Raw genomic sequence first — 16995 nt, forward strand, 5'->3', positions numbered from 1 at the left:
GGCACTCAACACACTCCAACTAGAAAAACCCAGCAGCGCCCGCATAAAGGAAGCAGGGTGGACATTCTGATTCGTAGCTGGAGGATGACACCCACATACTGGGGAGGTAATTTCCGTGCAATGCTGAGACATACACTGCTGATGACTGGCTTTGATCTCGCAAATGGCATCCGGAATAGAGGTGGGAGGGTGTTTGGTCCAGAGTGAAACACAAAGAAGTGAAGGGAACATATCTGAAACCTTTAAGCATTCGGGGTGTATGAAGCCACTGTTAGCACAGGTTCTTTTCTCACAACCTGGAATGGTGAAGGGAGCCCCCTGGGGTTGCTGCCGTGCACAGCAGGGCTCCTGCAGGGGGCGGGGTGTCAGGAAAGCACTGGGCAGGGCAGGTGTGCTCACTGGAGACTGTTGCTTCCCCCTGCAGGTGGGGAGGAGCACGTGTTTGAGCCTCCCCCTGCCCCGGATGAGCGATCTGCCCTTTACTCCGGAGTGCACAAGAAGCCGTTCTTCTTTGATGGCGCTCCCGAGAAGCCTCCCGAAGGGGACTCGGACTCCGTCACCACGTCACCGTCACCGTCATCCAGCAGCCTGGACACCTGGGGCGCCGGCCGGAAGTTGGCCAAAACCTTCAGCAAAGGAGAGAGCCGGGGCCTGATTAAGCCCCCCAAGAAGATGGGGACGTTCTTCTCGTATCCCGAGGAAGAGAAGGCCCAGAAAGTGTCCCGCTCCCTCACGGAGGGGGAGATGAAGAAGGGCCTCGGGTCCCTGAGCCACGGGGTAAGTACGGATGGTGTCTGCTTCTATGACAGCCACCGTCGCAGGCACCGCCTCCTGGTATCCCTGGAGGAGGTTCAGAGCGTCCGGAAGCAGATCCGCTGGAAGAAAACGGATACTAATTCTTCCTGTTCCAGAGCGTTTCTCTGCCACCAGCGTCCCTCCAGAAAAGGAGGCCCCAGCCCGGCCTGCGACCTGCAGCTGCCCCGGCAGAAGCCCAAGGCGGGCGGCGGCTGCGGCCTCCCCGGCAGGCGGCCGCGCGGCCGCACCTCGGTCAGCGAGTTCAATATCACCTACGTGGTGGAGCGGAGCCTCTACAGCCACTTGAACCTGACCCAGCTGGTGCGGCCCGCCTCAGACAGGACGCTGAGCAAGGCCGAGAAACAGGACCTGAGGCGGTGCCTGCTGCAGGAGGACGAGGAGGCAAAGCGGAAGTGGGCCGCCACGGTGGACCGCTGTACTAAGAGGGTTCTCTTGAGAATCCACCAGAAGTCTGTGAGTCCCAGGGGTGCTGGTGAGGATGGCCTTGTCATTTCCGTGAGGCGCAGTCAAGCAGTATGGCTGGCCTGCCTGCCTTGCCTTGGCACCCGGCTCCCTCTCTTCTCTTGTGCTCGCCACTTCCGGTTCATCACTTCCGGTTCCATCCCACCATGCCCCTCCAGTGTCTCACCCTACTTCCGCTTCCTAATGGCTCCCTTCTTACTCTACACTCGTCCAGTTGTCGATTTGTAAGGAGAACGCGACATGCAGGGGGATTTCCAGGGCACAGGGGTGGGGTTTGGTGGCCTTGTAGCCAGCCATCACGTCACTTGACCCCAAAAGCTGACTCAAAGCAAAAGGAGTGTCGCCCTCTTAAAAGAGATGCCCACTCGTTCAGTTAATTAAAACAATAGGCCCGAGCTCACGGAAAGTTGGCCCTCATCACAGTCACCATTTGGTGACTGGGAAAAACACTGTAAAGTCCAATTCTTTTATGAGTAGCACAAAGGGAAAGTTCTTAAACCTAGCAGGAAAAAGAAACTAACACTTTTTTTTTTTCCTGCTTGGGGCCGTCCAATGTTCTAATCTTTCTAAACAAAGGAATTGAGGTTTGGAAATGTCCTCTGCTGCCTGCCGCACGGAGTCTTCGGAGCACGGGAAGGAATACAGTATTTAACTTTCAGAATGTGAAATGTTTTTCAGTTTTCATACCAAATGATCAGAGACCAGGTAACATTTTTTTTTTCCCCAGGGTAGGATTTATTTTGAACTTCAGAATATAGATTTTTTTTTTCCCCCTTGAAAATGCCTCCCAACGTTAGCGCACATAAAGTGGTGCAGAGAGCCGAGGAGATGGGGAGCGCCTGGCCTGGCTGTCTTCTGGCACCTGGCTTAATCCACTTGGACGGCTGCTGTGGGCCCATTTTTAGGTCTGAGAGAACTTTCAAAGAAGAATGTCTTCAACAGTGGCCTTTCCCAGGGTTCCTTCCCTTTCATGAATAGGATATTCTTCCCCAGAGGACCACTGGAATTTAAATTCAGTCAGTCAAGGTCTGCTTTTGTGAAAATGCAGAGTGATTGGTTAGTGCCACCCTTAAGAATGACCTCTGTGCTGAAAGGATTCTTCCTCGGCCCTGCGTTTTCCAAAAAGCCCTACATGTGTTGACTTTCTTCCTAGGTCTCATTTTCTGTCTTCTCACACTCATAATTCTTGCCACACTTTTACTACTCTTTGTACGTAGCAAAAGCTTGTCTTCTGGCTCCTTCTCCATCATGGCAACTGGTTTTTGTTGGTTTTGTTTTTGTTTAAAAATAGCAATTTTCTATCTCACCCGTTCAACCTGCTGGTCTGCTCAGACCCACAAATGTTTTGTGAAATACCAGTCTTGACATAATTTATTTTATACTCAACAGTGTTCTGCCTGGTTTGTTTTACCTTTGGACGTGACCTTGGTAAAACAGGTCCTCTTTGGTAATGATGACTCGCTTAGGTGAGTGTGAATCATGTAACACTGAGAATTTACCCAATTGGAGCACCTTGAGTTGCTCGTGTTCTTCTCAGGTTATTCATTGCCAAATGAATCCTGGGACTTCACAGGACTTCCTCTCAACCAGTCGTTTCTGAAATTCATGTTACTGAACGTGGTGGGCTAATGAGTAATTAATTCTTCCTTGCCTGAGCATGGGACTGTGTGCAAAGCCTGTTTCCAAGCACTAATTCCTCCGTATAGGGGGCGCTGTGGAGTCTCTGTCCAGAATATCAGTCTGAGGCTTGGTATTTTCACGACATGATGAGCTTGAGGCACTCCTGGCCAATGTTAGTACTTGCTAAAGTATATGTTCAGTATCAAATGAGAAATTTACACATACTTTTTGCTTGCAAGTACAATTGTATAATCAGGAAAACAAAATTGCATTTTCTGATTCTCTTGAGAATAGAAGAGGAAAACATGCTTCAACAAAAGAAAGAGCTTTTTTTCTTTAAGGGATTAATTTCATTTCTTTGCTTGGCTTATTTCCAGCATTCTTTTCCATTCTCCTTCTCACCTATTTCTTCAATTTTATCCCAAAGTGCACAGTTTGCTTTAACCTTTGACCTTGACCGTTTTGACTTTCAAAAGTGCCATATTTGCTTGATGAAGCCTCAGGGAAATGGTAATGCTTTGGATTCACCCAAAATGGTCACATGTCTTGCTTTTTATTTTTTGGTCATTCAGTTTTTGTTTGAGTCAACAGCCATGCATGGCATTTTGGAATTTTGTCCATTTTTAAATTCAGTCCCCCCATCAAACATGTTTTCAATTGCATGGTCATTCCATTGACTAGCGCTCCTCATGCCCAGCACCCGTCTAAAATGTTGTTATGATTATCTGTACAGGAGAAGAGTGAACTAAAAGAAAACCTCATTGAGGTTTCAATTGTTTAGATCATTGAGTCAGGATTGGTTAATTATTCTTTCACTATTCAGTTTACAATCCATTTTCTCTTCTGAACAAGTGCTGTTTTAAGAACTTCTTGATCACATCAAAAAAAAGCTGGAGATTAGTTCAAGCAATGTTCATTGTTACACTCTTTGTCTCTTCTCCACTGATAAATAGAAAGAAGAATTAGTTCCAGATATCTTAGCATATCCCTGGAAGAGGTTTCAGTTGGTAGTTATGAAAACCCATCCATTCTTTACTTTAAGCTTTATATTGTAGGAATCAGTGCATACAGCAGGCATATGAAAACTGAAATGAGCTTTTAATTTATTGCAGGCATAGTTTCCACATAAATTCTTTGTAAGTTATTTCATATGCATCAGAAATAACATGCTGGGCTCCCGGGTTGCAGGAGCTGGTGTGGTTTAAAGCAGGGAGGTGCAAACGCCAGGAAGTGAGCAGGCATCTGGGCGCCATACTGTGTCTGTGAAGCCCTGAGTCACAGGAAAGGAACTGAGCTAAAAATCACTGCCTTTGCAAAAATGAGAAAACGTCCTTGGCGTTTCAAGCTGGAAAGGGAAAGTTCACACTGAAAGTCTGCCTTGAGATTGCCTGGGTGGGTGACTTGGAAATCAGATTGCCCTTTGATAAGGAATACAAAATTCGGATAACATCCTTTGCCAAAGCAGAGCCCTGGTGAGGAGCAGCAGTTCTGTGCCTCCCTGAGTGTTGGCCCTCATCAGGTGCCTGCTGAGTCTGCTGGCCCTCCCATGGGGACCCATTCCTGGGATTGAATTCCTAAATCACAGGCCCAGAATGGAGCTCCAGCCCTTCATTTGCATACTGATGATGTTGAGGAAGCCTAAATTGCATTGTCATAGTTGTTGGAACTAGCTACCACGTTCTCAGGATAGCCTTAGTGAAGAATAGTGGAAAAAAACCAATAGATTATTTGTTTTGTGCCAGGCGGTATACTCAAAGTCTACAAATGTGTGCTATCAATATTATTTTGCTAATGAGGAGTCCAAAGCTCAGAGAGATCAAGTGCTTTTCCTATGAACACACAGGAAGTAGTAAGTGGCAGAACCGGGAGTTGTGTGATTTTAAAAACCTGGGTATTTCCTTCTAGGATACTTCTGCTTTCTCAATCAAGCAAATTACTATCTATCTAAAGTATGTCTACTTTAAATAAGCAATGTTTACAGTATACATTTTTTTAAAAATTTATGCCTGCCATTTAATAGCTTTTAACCAGAGTTTTCTGCGAAACAGGTAGTACAAGATATTGGATCCTAAATCTGCTGTTCAACTTTTATTACTGATTACTTTACTAAAGATAATTCTTTGCAACAAACATAGTGTACTTTTGTGGGGGTGGGAGCGGTCACTGGTTGGCTCTTGCTAGAAAAACAACAGCAGATTCAGTCCAAGTTGTGAGAATTCAAAATCACAGAAGTCGAAGCAGTTCCTTAAAGCCAACTAAAAGGATGATGGCGTTTTCATCCTCAACGGCATTAGCGTTTTTCCTATGGAAATCAAAGGCTGCGGCCCAAGACAGCTACTTAGCCCATTTCTTTATAGGCAAATGGGGTGTCTTCACTTTATCCCCCGTGAGAAAAGAGGTTGTAAATAACTGGGTTGGACAGCTGGATGGGAAAGTGACTTGTGTTTGGGGCTAGGAGGGGTAGCAGCGAGTGAGTAATCCTCTTGGTCTGGCTGGACCACTATAAACTTCTCAGCGAATTGAAACTAAACAAAAGTCTGTTCGAGAAGGCTGCTGCCAGCCATGGAGCCAGAGGTTCTGGACGAGAGTTCCCAAAAGCACTGAACACGTGGAGCACCCCCCGCCCCCCCAGTACGATTCCTTCAGTGCCACTACCTCATTGAAACTCAGGGAGCTGACACGAAGGGGGCTGAGAGCAGGGATCTGAGCCAATGACCAGGGAACCTTCCGGCATGAAACTTGTGCAGGGTTTTGGTGTGTTTTGTTTCTGTTTTTGGTGTTTTTGAAAAAACAGTTGGTTTTGCATGGCCCGCTGGCGTAGGCCAAGTCCCCAGTGGGCTGTGAAAGGGCAAAATGAGTGAATCATGTGTCCCCCTCCCCCATCATTTCTCGTTTCCTACTTCCATCCCAAACACACATCTGTGATTCAGCGATGTCCTCCAAGTGGGAAGTGGGTTGGTGCCTTCTGGCCGACTTAAGCTAACGGGATTATTCCTGCCCTGCCCTCTCCCTCCCACAGAGAACCTGCAGTTTCGGAGGCTTTGACCTGACGAATCGTTCCCTGCACATCGGCAGTAACAACGCCGACGCAATGGTGAGCATACGAAAGCAGAAGGCTTGGAATCACGCGCTGTGCTTGGCCGTGGCCTCCTGTATTGTGTCTCTGAGAATTGATCCCGATTTTCCTCATTGATCCTGAATCGTATTTGGAAAGGAACCCTGTTTCACCCATTTGTTTTAATTTTATGCATTTATTTTAAAAGATTTGTTTTATTTATTTCAAAGGCAGAGTTACAGAGAGGGGGAGGGAGGGAGGGTTGGAGGGAGAGGGAGAGAGACTGAGAGCGAGAGAAGAGATGGGTCTTCCATCTGCTGGTTCAGTCCCCAAGTGGCTGCAAAGGCCAGGGCTGTGCTGGGCTCAAGCCAGGAGCTTTATCCAGGACTCCCACGTGGGTGCAGGGGCCCAAGCACTTGGGCCATCTTCCACTGCTTTCCCAGGCCATTAGCAGGGTGCTGGATCAGAAGTGGAGCAGCTGGTGATCAAACTGGTGCCCGTATTGGATGCCAGTGTCGCAGATGGCAGCATAACCTGCTAGTCCACACTGCTGCCCCTTCAACCATCTGAAAGACTCTTCACTCTCCTTGGAGTGAATTGTGTCCTTCTCTGGCTTCTGCCTCCTCCTAGTAGCACAATTCCTTTAGTGTCTTTGTTTCCAGCTTTCTTCATGTAACAAGTCCAGATGGCTTTGGCCTGGTAGGTGGCTCTCTGAGGAATTAAGATAGGTTAATTTTGGTATGAAAAATTTGAAATCCAAACATATGAGGGATCTTCAAAAAGTTCATGGGAGATTCAGATCATGAAGAAAATAGGCATGGAATTCAAAAATTTTTGCACCAAAATAAACTTAGCTTTTATTTCCATTTTTCCAGGATTTTTTTTTTTAAGTACCATTAATGTTGTGAGAGTGTCCTGGAAGGATCCAACTACTGTATTTGGATGTCAAATACTATTGACTTCATTAACCAATAATTTACATAGCCAATTCTTTAAAAGAAAGAAGGGACTGGTGTTGCAGCCTGCAGCACCAGCATCCCATTTGGGAACCAGTTTGAGTCTCGACCGCTCTACCTCTGATCCAGTTCCCTGCTAATGCACCTGGGAAAACAGTGTAGGATGGCCCAAGTCCTTGGGCCCCAGCACCCACGTGGGGGACCAGAAAAGCTCCTGGCTTTAGATCAGCCCAGCTGTAGCCATTGTGGACATTTGGGGAGTGAACCAATGGATGGAAGATCTGTCTCTCTCTTTCACTCTTTTTCTACCTCTCTCTCTAACCCTTTCAAATTAAAAAAAAAAAATTTAAATAATTTTAAAAAAATCATAAATGCTCATGGAAAAAAAGATGCATTCAAATAAAATCTTTTTTAAAAAAATGGAAGAAAAATTTTTTTCCCTCTCTTGGAGGTGTTTAACGCAGACTCAAATGAGAGCCAGCAGAGACCGTGGCTGTCCCGTGCAGGCTTTCCTCTGCTCTCTCGGGTCATCTCTCTCTGCTCCCTGACTGCCAGGACTCTGTGAACACTGCCATGCCAATCACTGCTGTTGAAACCCACCCCGCTGGGTGTTTAAAATGGTGGAAAAAATAAAACCGGAAAAGGCTATACTAAGATCAGATTTAAAAATGACTCCCATCCCGCTTTAAACAAAGCAGAACGTGGCCCTAGTCGGTGGGTTTCAATTTTTAATCTGAAAGGTAAATACTGTAGCCGCGGGTTAACACAAGAAAGAACTTCAAGGTCACGGGGAATGCTGGTTATTTGTCTGAGAGCCAGGATGACAGTGGCTTCAGCGATAGAACCCGAATCTGGGCCGCATTTTCTGTGGCTCAAGGGTCGTGCACTGTTCGTTTTGCAGGGCAAAGAAGGTGATTTCGTGTACAAGGAAGTGATCAAATCCCCCACCGCCTCCCGCATCTCCCTCGGGAAAAAGGTGAAATCCGTGAAAGAGACCATGAGGAAGAGGATGTCCAAAAAGTACAGCAGCAGCTCTGTCTCCGAGCAGGTGAGTGACTGCCTCGCCCGGGGCCCCTTGGTTCCTGCTGATAGCAGGGGGACCTGAGGAGGCCGGCCCATCGGAGAGTCTACATGGCTCTTAACATGTATGTCCCCTGGCATTTACACACCCTAGAACCACGCTTAATTCCGTAGGCAAACATTCAGTCCGTTCCCCATTTATGAAGTACTGACGGTTGTCCAGGCAGTGTGCTTGGTGCTAGGAATACGAAACACAGACCCTGCCTTCCACAAGGATGCTTTGAAGTTCATGGAAAGATGGAATTAAATCAAGATTTGAGGGGCCAGTGCTGTGGCGCTGCAGGTTAAAGCCCTGGCCTGAGGCGCCGGCATCCCATATGGGCGCCGTTTCTAGTCCCGGCTGCTCCTCTTCCAATCCAGCTCTCTGCTGTGGCCTGGAAAGCAGTGGAAGATGGCCCAAGTGCGTGGGCCCCTGTACCCGCGTGGGAGACCCAGAAGAAGCTCCTGGCTCCTGGCTTGGGATCAGTGCAGTTCCAGCCATTGCAGCCATCTGGGGAGTGAACCATCTGATGGAAGACCTCTCTCCCTGTCTCTGCCTCTCTAATCCTTTTAACTAAAAAAGCTGAGTGACAGAGGGAGAGAGGAATTTTCCATCTCCTGGTTCACTCCCCCAAATGGCTGTAATGGCCAGCACTGGCCCAGGCAGAAGCCAGGAGCCAGGAACTCCTTTTGGGTCTCCCACATGGGTGCAGGGACCCAAGTACTTGGGCCACCCTCTGCTGCCTTCCCAGGCACATTAGCGGAGAGTGGGATTAGAATTAGAGCAGCTGGTACGTGATCCTGGACCTTAGGCTGATGTGGGACTCAGTGTCGCGAGCAGTGGCTCATCCCACTGAACTGCAGTGCCAATCCATATGTTTTTTTTTTTGTTTTTTTCTATAATAGTACTTATAATGAACCTTTTGAAGACCACTTACGTGTATGAATTTCAAAATTTCTTGACTCTAGGATGAACTTATTGCATAATTCAATTTTCCATGAAAATTTTGAAGTATCCTCCGATGCACAAAGCAAAGGAGACACAGTCCATGTAAAGAAACCATTATGCTTTAGTGCAGTAAGCACTGTAATTTGTTTTAAAGATTTATTTATTTGAAAGGCAGAGAGGCAGAGGCAGAGAGAGGTCTTCCATTTGCTGGTTCACTCTCCAAAATGGCCACAATGGCTGGAGCTGGGCTGATTCAAAGCCAAGAGAGTCTACTCAGTCTCCCACATAGGTGCAGGGACCCAAGGACTTGGGCCATCTGCTGCTGCTTTCCCAGGCCATAGCAGAGGGCTGGATCCGACGTGGAGGTGCCAGCCCTAGCACTATAAATTTGAACACAAAGGCAGGTTTTTAATTTTTAAAATACCCCTCATGACAAGATAGGTATCACCAGAATCAAATTCTCTTGGAGTACAGCTTCTTCAAAGTAACTTCAGTTTTTCTCTGAGAAATAAACTCAAAAACGCTTCCTGGCTGGTGGACTTCAGTGGCAGTCGGATTTCTGCAGGAGCTGTTTTCCTAAGATAGCACAGACGGATCCCCTGTGCCTAAATCTATACTTTCATCGCCAAAGCCTTGACCAGCTTCTGTTTCAACTGCATGGGTGCAGGGAATCGTAACACTTGGAAAAGGGGCCCTTGCGGTGATTTTGACCTTTCCATTTCCTAAACACTGTCCTCTGGCACACTTAGGGTGCTCCCTTTGTACCTGTTGCATATGAGCTGGCTGCTTAATCCTAGTAGCGAAAGCTGCTTATCTGCCCAGGAACCCTAGCAAGGCAAGCTGACTTTTTCTGCTCTGCTGCTGCCCTCTTGTGGGCACAGTGAGCTACACCATGCACTCCCTGTTTGAATTGTCCTGCCCACTGTTGGCTGGCCAGCAGGCTGCGCCTTCCTTCCTTCAAACAAAGCCTGCACATGCTCACTTTGCTACTGTGGTCTTCCCTGTGGGGACGGGCAGCAAGGCTGCTCCTCTGCTGACCCCAGAGAGCCTTCTGATAGTCATACCGGGTTGGGCCAGAGTGGGACGAGGCTAGGGATGCTACTGAATGACCCAGCATGCACAGCGCGGCCCCAGCAGAAGTGCTGTCCTTCCACAGTGCCCATCCTGCTCAGGGTGAGGGCCCCGGATTATTGGACTGTGTCCTCTCCATGTCCCTCCAGCCTCACCCCTTTTCCATTTCCGTGTCCTTCTGCCCAGTGGTGAAGAACCTGCACACTCCTTGGAAGCGGATTGTGCCAGTGCCAACCATGCCACTCATTTCCAGCACTTTGGTTTGCCTTGCCACCAGAAGGGCCAGTGTTTGAGAGGTTTTCTGCTCTATGGATCACGTGCACAGCTTTAACATCCTTTTGAGCACTTTTCTATAATTTGCCTCCATACAGCAATATTGTATTTTTAGTCCATTTTTTTTTTAAAAGTTATTAGAAAGGCAGAGTTACAAAGAAGGAGAGGAAAAAAGATCTTCCAGCTGCTGACCGACTTCCCAAATGGTCACCATAGCGGAGGCTGGACCAGGCAGAAGCCAGGAACCTGGGACTCCACCCAGGTCTCCCCCTGTGAATGCAGGGGCCCAAGTGCTTGGGCCCTCCTCCCTTGTTTTCCCAGGCACATTAGCAGGGAGCTGGATTGGAAACGGAGCGGCCAGAACTCAAACAGGCACCTGTATAAGATGCTGGCATTGCAGGCGGCAGCTTAAACCACTGTGCCGCAGTACAGGCCCAGCCCTTTGTTTTTTAAAGCAATCATTTCATATAAGTGGAGGGCAAAAGCAGCAATTGATCACTATATTGCTTTCTGGAAAGAGAAAATTAGTATCAGGGTGTGTGTTTCTCTTCTGTAGCTAACACAGTAACCATTCTGGTAGGAACTTTTGTCCTCTGTTTTTGCTGTGTGCCTAGCACCTATAGTAGTGCCTGTTCTTGTAATCAGTAAATACACAATGAATACATTAGAACTGAAAAAATATCCGAGATGCACATTAGCATTGCCCTTTTTCAAAACGTGCACTTTCCCAGAAGCGTCGGAAAAGACTTTAATTGGGGCAATGATTTGGCTTCTGATTTAGAAAGGAGGAATGAAAACTCATTCAGCGGTGTCCAGTGCCAGTAGTGGCCACTCTGTGTCCCCATGCTTTAAGGCCCTTCCGTGCACGCAGCATGCTGGGGCGGGAGCTGCCCTTACGAGCCCTGCTGCTGTCTTAGCCGCACCGTGCACACGACGGGGCACTCACGGGTCCTGCAACATGCCCGAGACTTCGCTAGTTTGGCAAGGCGCAGTCGCCCATGGCACTCTGGTTGAAGCCTGGTGCCGCCTGTCTGCGGAGCATCACGTGTCAAACAGGCATGCCGCACTTGCTTTCGCCAGCCAGGAGTGACCTGGGTGGATTTTCCGTGCCACTCAACAACCAGGAGCAGTGGGGCTGCGTCGCCACCAGTAGCCTTGGGACCCGAAAGGCTTTTTAGCAACAACGCTTAAAAAAAGAAGCGAAAGCAGCCAAAACCGTACAGTGGCACATGGGACTGTATTGTGGATGGAAAATTAGTGCTCACGTCCCTCCTGGCCATGCGGGTTTGGTTCCAGGCCCCCCCCCCCCCCCCGATACCAAAATCATGGATGCTCAAGTCCCTTCTGTAAAATGCCAAAGTGTTTGCCTGTAACCTACACCCATCCTCTCATATGCTATAAGTCATCTGTTACTTAAAATACCGGATAGCGTGTAAATGCTACGTGAACAGTTGTTACATCATGAGGCGTAGGGAATGTGTTCACCACAGATACAGGACGATTTTGAGCTGAGCTTAGCTGGAAAGTTGCAATGGAATCTGCAGACACGGCCCGTTGGCCGCTTCTCCTCTATTTCTGGGCCCTATGTTGGTATTTTCTTTAGCCAGCTTCAGTAATTTGTTGAATTAGAGCCCTAAGAATGTACCCCCCCCTTTTTTTTTTTTTTGCAAGGAATATACTTTGAGTGCAAACGTTTCCCTTCAAGGTACATTAAATAGCCTTTGATAGTACTTGCAGGTGCTGTGTTAACAGGAGATTGTACTTGATTTGCATTTGGAATGGGGGGAAAGCTGAGACTTCTGTCTGTGTGGTGAGACAGGCTTTTCCTAAAGCCCTCAAGAGTATCTTTTTGAGTGCCTGGTAACCGGTAACATGGACCACAGTTTTAAACCAGCAAGGAAAAAGGCTTCAGGAAGAGGAGAATCCTGGGCACAGGATCAAATAGGGGAAGAGAGATCGATTCGAGTTGCTTGAGAACCAAACTACTCCGAATAAATCATTATAAATTTAATATAAACTGCTGAGACTTACCAACCAGTTAACGTCTTCGACCCCATTTCAGGACTCGGCCCTGGACGGAACGCCTGGCTCCCCCGTGTCTCCACAGCCCGACTCCGAACACCTGGACAAGCCCAAGCTCAAGGCCGGGGGCTCCGTGGAAAGTCTGCGGAGTTCTCTGAGCGGGCAGAGCTCCATGAGTAAGTGTAGGCTCCAGCAAATCAAAGCCAGACATGTGACTGACCGTCAACTTCCGGCGGGGCCAAGGGGAGCGCGGCCAGGCTCCGCCCCTTCCGGTGCAGCACTTCCGGGCTTCGAGCCCTGTGTGTTCCACAGGGAGCAGCGGCACAGGCTGCTGGGAGCCGATGGCGCGCTTGTCGCAGAGGAGCCGGGAGAACAGGCCAGGGTGACAACCGACAGTAGGGGGCGCTGGCGAGGGGACGGGAATGTACATGTCATCGGCACCCTGCTCAGCCTGGGGCTGGCCGATGGCATGGGGGAGATCAGATTTAAGTGGACCACTTTAAGTTCTTACCGTGGGGCAAGTTTCTTGAGCTGAGGCTGTGTCCCTTCCCCCAAAAGGGGGTAAACATGCTGCACGTTAAATGAGAGTCCCTGAACGCTAAGTCGGGGAGTTTCCAGGTCACCTGGCTCCCAGGAGCTGCGAGTCCCCTGTGCCATCGATGAGGGACAGCACAATCAGAGAACTCACAGCTGGGTGCTGCCCTGGTCCCAGGATACACTGAGCTATGTCATTGCCCGGGCCTCGATCCCCTCGCGGACGTGGCCGTGGGGGCAGCCTGCGTTGACTCCCCTTTCTCCGTCCTGGTCTGCACAGGTGGTCAGACGGTGAGTACCACCGACTCCTCCACCAGCAACCGGGAAAGCGTCAAGTCGGAGGACGGCGATGACGAGGAGCTGCCCTACCGGGGCCCCTTCTGTGGGCGCGCCCGCGTGCACACGGACTTCACCCCTAGTCCCTACGACACAGACTCGCTCAAGCTCAAGGTGGGTCTCAGCCTGGCCGCAGAGCAGAATGGTTCACCGAGGCTTTGGAGTGGAAAAACAAGCCTGAGCGCCAGCCAGCGGTGCAGGCAGAGGGGGCTCCCACGGCAGCCCCTCTGTCATCACTGCCTTGTCCTCTGGCCCTGTCCTCTGACCTCAGCTCCCCTCTGGTTCCCTCCTCCCCCCACACCCCGGTTTCCATCCGGGGAGAGATTATTGCCGTGTGTGTACAGATGGGGTTCTACAGGATGAATGAAACCGTTACAGGACAGCAAGTGTCCCTGGCATGGAACTGATGGGAAATTCTCTATCCCAATAAGTGGCAGCTCTCTGGATGGGGGGTGGGAGCTGGTAGGCAGCCTGGGGAGTGGACAGTGCCGGCACACAGTGTCCTGCAGTGCAGGACGGTAGAGGGGCTATGACCCAGCACAGCCAGAGGTGCTCCGTGTGGCCTCTGCAGTAACCTACACGCAGATCAGTCAGGTGACCTAGGGGACCCCCGTCCAGGTCTGCGTGACTCGTGTGTCTGACCAATTTCATGATTCATGCTTAGAAATGTACCTGATACACAGCTCTGTTCTTCCCTGGGCCACAGAAGGGAGACATCATCGACATCATCAGCAAACCACCCATGGGCACCTGGATGGGCCTGCTGAACAACAAAGTTGGCACGTTCAAGTTCATCTACGTGGATGTGCTCAATGAAGACGAGGAGAAACCCAAGCGCCCCACCAGGAGGAGGAGAAAGGGGAGACCGCCCCAGCCCAAGTCGGTGGAGGACCTACTCGATCGCATTAACCTGAAGGTCGGCGTGGCTGGCTGTGGTCTCCCTCTACCCTTTGCCACCTTTCACCCTTCAACTAAGCAGCGAGGGCATGTGCCAGGGCGGCCCAGTGCCAAGATGCTGTCAATTACCCTGCAGATAGATGCTCGTGCCCTCATGCTGGCCCGGTCCTTTGCCATGGGCTAGGACAGCACCCTGGCATGCCCTGCTCTTGGGTGCTTCACAGGGCCATGAGGCGGCTCCCCCCACCCCCTAGCCTGACAGGCACAGCTACGAGGCTGGGTCCCAACTGAAAGACTCTGCTTCCTTGGCAAAGGCCCTTGCTTCCAAAGAACCACTGGGCTTGCATTTCAACAGCTGTATAAATGAAGGAGGACTCCCCTCCGCTGTGGGCCGGGTGACGTTAAAGGAATCCGCTCACATCCAGAGCACGGTTCTAATGCCTGCAGCGGAATCCATTGCAGCTGCAGTGTCTAACTTCTGCCTGCCAAGCCGGAGGACTGGAATATGACAGTGATCCTTACGTGTCTTTGGATGAGCATAGAAACAAGTGGGGGAGAAGAACTGAGGGTGCGAGGCTTAGATCTGTCACGCAGCCGGGCCGGCTAACTCACCCGCATCCATCTCTCACCCACAGGAGCACATGCCCACCTTCCTTTTCAATGGCTATGAGGATTTGGACACCTTTAAGCTCCTGGAGGAGGAAGATTTGGATGAGTTAAATATCAGGGACCCAGAACACAGAGCTGTTCTCTTGACGGCTGTGGAGCTGCTGCAGGAATATGACAGTAAGTCCCCCTGTGCACAGAAAGTTTCCTTCCTGGTCGCTCACGTTCGCGGGCCACCCATGAGCTGCCCATTCAGTCCTGCTCTTCCCAAACCAAGGTCAATTTCATATGTCAAGCAGCACACTGTTGACACGGGAGCAAAGGAAAACCTGACCGTGGATACCTGTCCTGGCGCGTGCCCAGGCAGTAGCCAAGGATAAGGCTGCACCAAGTGTATGAGACAAATGAATTGCCGTGTTTAGAGAAACCAGTCCTGCGGGCCTATGCAGTTGTCAGCAGGTCATTAGGACCCCTGGGAGTTCCTTGCCCAGCTGAGACCCATATGTGGTTTTCTTACTGAGCAGGTTGGCTATTGAACGCCTTTTTTCTGTTTCTGTAACAAAATACCTGAGACGAGGTACACTGATTAAAAATACAAGTTTCTGTGGCTTATAGTGCCGGAGGTTGCAAAGTCTAAGGGCTTGGCATCCGGTGAGGGCTTTGTTGCTGCGTGACTCGGCAGAGGGTATCACCTGGTGAGAGAGGAAGCGTCTGGTTTGGGTCTCTCCTCCTCTTTTCATAAACTGCAGATGCCAACATGGGGACCCCACCCCCAAGACCTCATCTACTGCTAATCACCTCCCAAAGTCTCCACCTCTAAATACCAGCACCCTGGAATCTAGCGATTCAGCCTAACCACGGCAGTGAATGAAGCATATCAGCTTCCGTTACAGGGGAAGGAAGTGGCCCTCCACTGTGCCTGCGTAGAACAGGGCATTGCAGTGTTGGCTCCCGAGTTCCCCACCTGAAAGACAGCTGCTTTTTCCAGCCTGTGAACAGCACTTCGCGTGCTCCCAGCTTTGATGGAGTCTATTGGAGTACCCTGTGTCCTGTGCTCCATTAACTTACTCTTATCTTGCTCTTTATTCTTTAGTCTGACATCAGAAGTATTCCTGGAGTATTATCACCAAGGAAGCTCTCCTTCCAGTTAGTGAATTCAAATGCATTTTCTTTCAAGTGCTCAGCTTCAGGGATATTAGCTGCTAATAGCATCTCTCTTGCCAAAAGACACACCAAAACAATGGTTAATGGGGATGGCCGGCGCCGCGGCTCAATAGGCTAATCCTCCGCCTTGCGGCGCCGGCACACCGGGTTCTAGTCCCGGTCGGGGCACCGATCCTGTCCCGGTTGCCCCTCTTCCAGGCCAGCTCTCTGCTGTGGCCAGGGAGTGCAGTGGAGGATGGCCCAAGTCCTTGGGCCCTGCACCCCATGGGAGACCAGGAGAAGAACCTGGCTCCTGCCATCGGATCAGCGCGGTGCGCTGGCCGCAGCGCGCCAACCACGGCGGCCATTGGAGGGTGAACCAACGGCAAAAAGGAAGACCTTTCTCTCTATCTCTCTCTCTCACTGTCCACTCTGCCTGTCAAAAAAAAAAAATGGTTAATGGGGGAAAAAACCAATATGTTACACATGGTCCTTGACCTACAATGGCACAAAAGCAGTACACCATCAATAGAAACTATACTCTCTGAATTTTGAGCTTTTCCTGCCCTAGCAATGCTGGGTAGTGGCAGCAACCCAATTCCAGCTCCTGGTCAGGCTCACGGTCACAGGGTAAAAACCTGCACCGTACAGTGTCCTGGGTGACTAAGCTGTGATGTCTGCTCAGTCAGCTTGCTTAAATGCATTTTTGGCCTACAGTGGGTTTAACTTGAGGGGCAGGTGTACTGATTTATCCAGCCCAAGGGTCGTGGAGGCAATTGTTCCAGTACAGGGAAAGCTACCTTTAACAGGTGTTCCCCTTAAATTAATTGACAAAACAGCATCTCAAGCAGAGAATGAACCCTGGGTTCAAGCTGCCTTCAGGGATAGATTTGGGGAGAGTTGGCTTAATAGCACCTTATAACCAGGTTTCTTTGGTGTTGGGGTCTTCCGAGTGATACCCTGGGGTCTCTGGCCAGATGATGTGTGTGGCACAGTGACTGGTGGAATCGTGAAGCTTGATGACCTACGAGCTTGGCTGGTCGGCTGCACTATGCTGTGAACAATACTTGCGCTGTACCACAGCTCCTTTGCTGTGCCCCCAGCCAGCGGGAACAGCTGGTTTACATGCGCTATCCGCTAACTTCTTTCCCATCCAGAGAGGAGAGCAGCAGAGCGTAGGGCAGGGTTCTGTGCCT

General features: G+C 49.9%; 1 protein-coding gene across 3 annotated transcripts in view; it reads left to right on the forward strand.

The window, feature by feature from the left end:
* The window catches only part of SASH1 (SAM and SH3 domain containing 1), a 190777-nt gene that overhangs the window by 156924 nt on the left and 16858 nt on the right, over positions 1-16995 (forward strand). For all 3 annotated transcript variants that reach the window (XM_062186896.1, XM_062186898.1, XM_062186897.1), the window contains 7 exons: positions 425-777; positions 5918-5992; positions 7811-7957; positions 12324-12459; positions 13098-13267; positions 13860-14069; positions 14686-14836. In XM_062186896.1, coding sequence (XP_062042880.1) covers positions 425-777; positions 5918-5992; positions 7811-7957; positions 12324-12459; positions 13098-13267; positions 13860-14069; positions 14686-14836 — 1242 coding nt within the window. The remainder of the gene's footprint in view (positions 1-424; positions 778-5917; positions 5993-7810; positions 7958-12323; positions 12460-13097; positions 13268-13859; positions 14070-14685; positions 14837-16995) is intronic.

This window comes from Lepus europaeus, chromosome 3, assembly GCF_033115175.1.
Source record: "Lepus europaeus isolate LE1 chromosome 3, mLepTim1.pri, whole genome shotgun sequence".
NCBI lineage: Eukaryota > Metazoa > Chordata > Mammalia > Lagomorpha > Leporidae > Lepus > Lepus europaeus.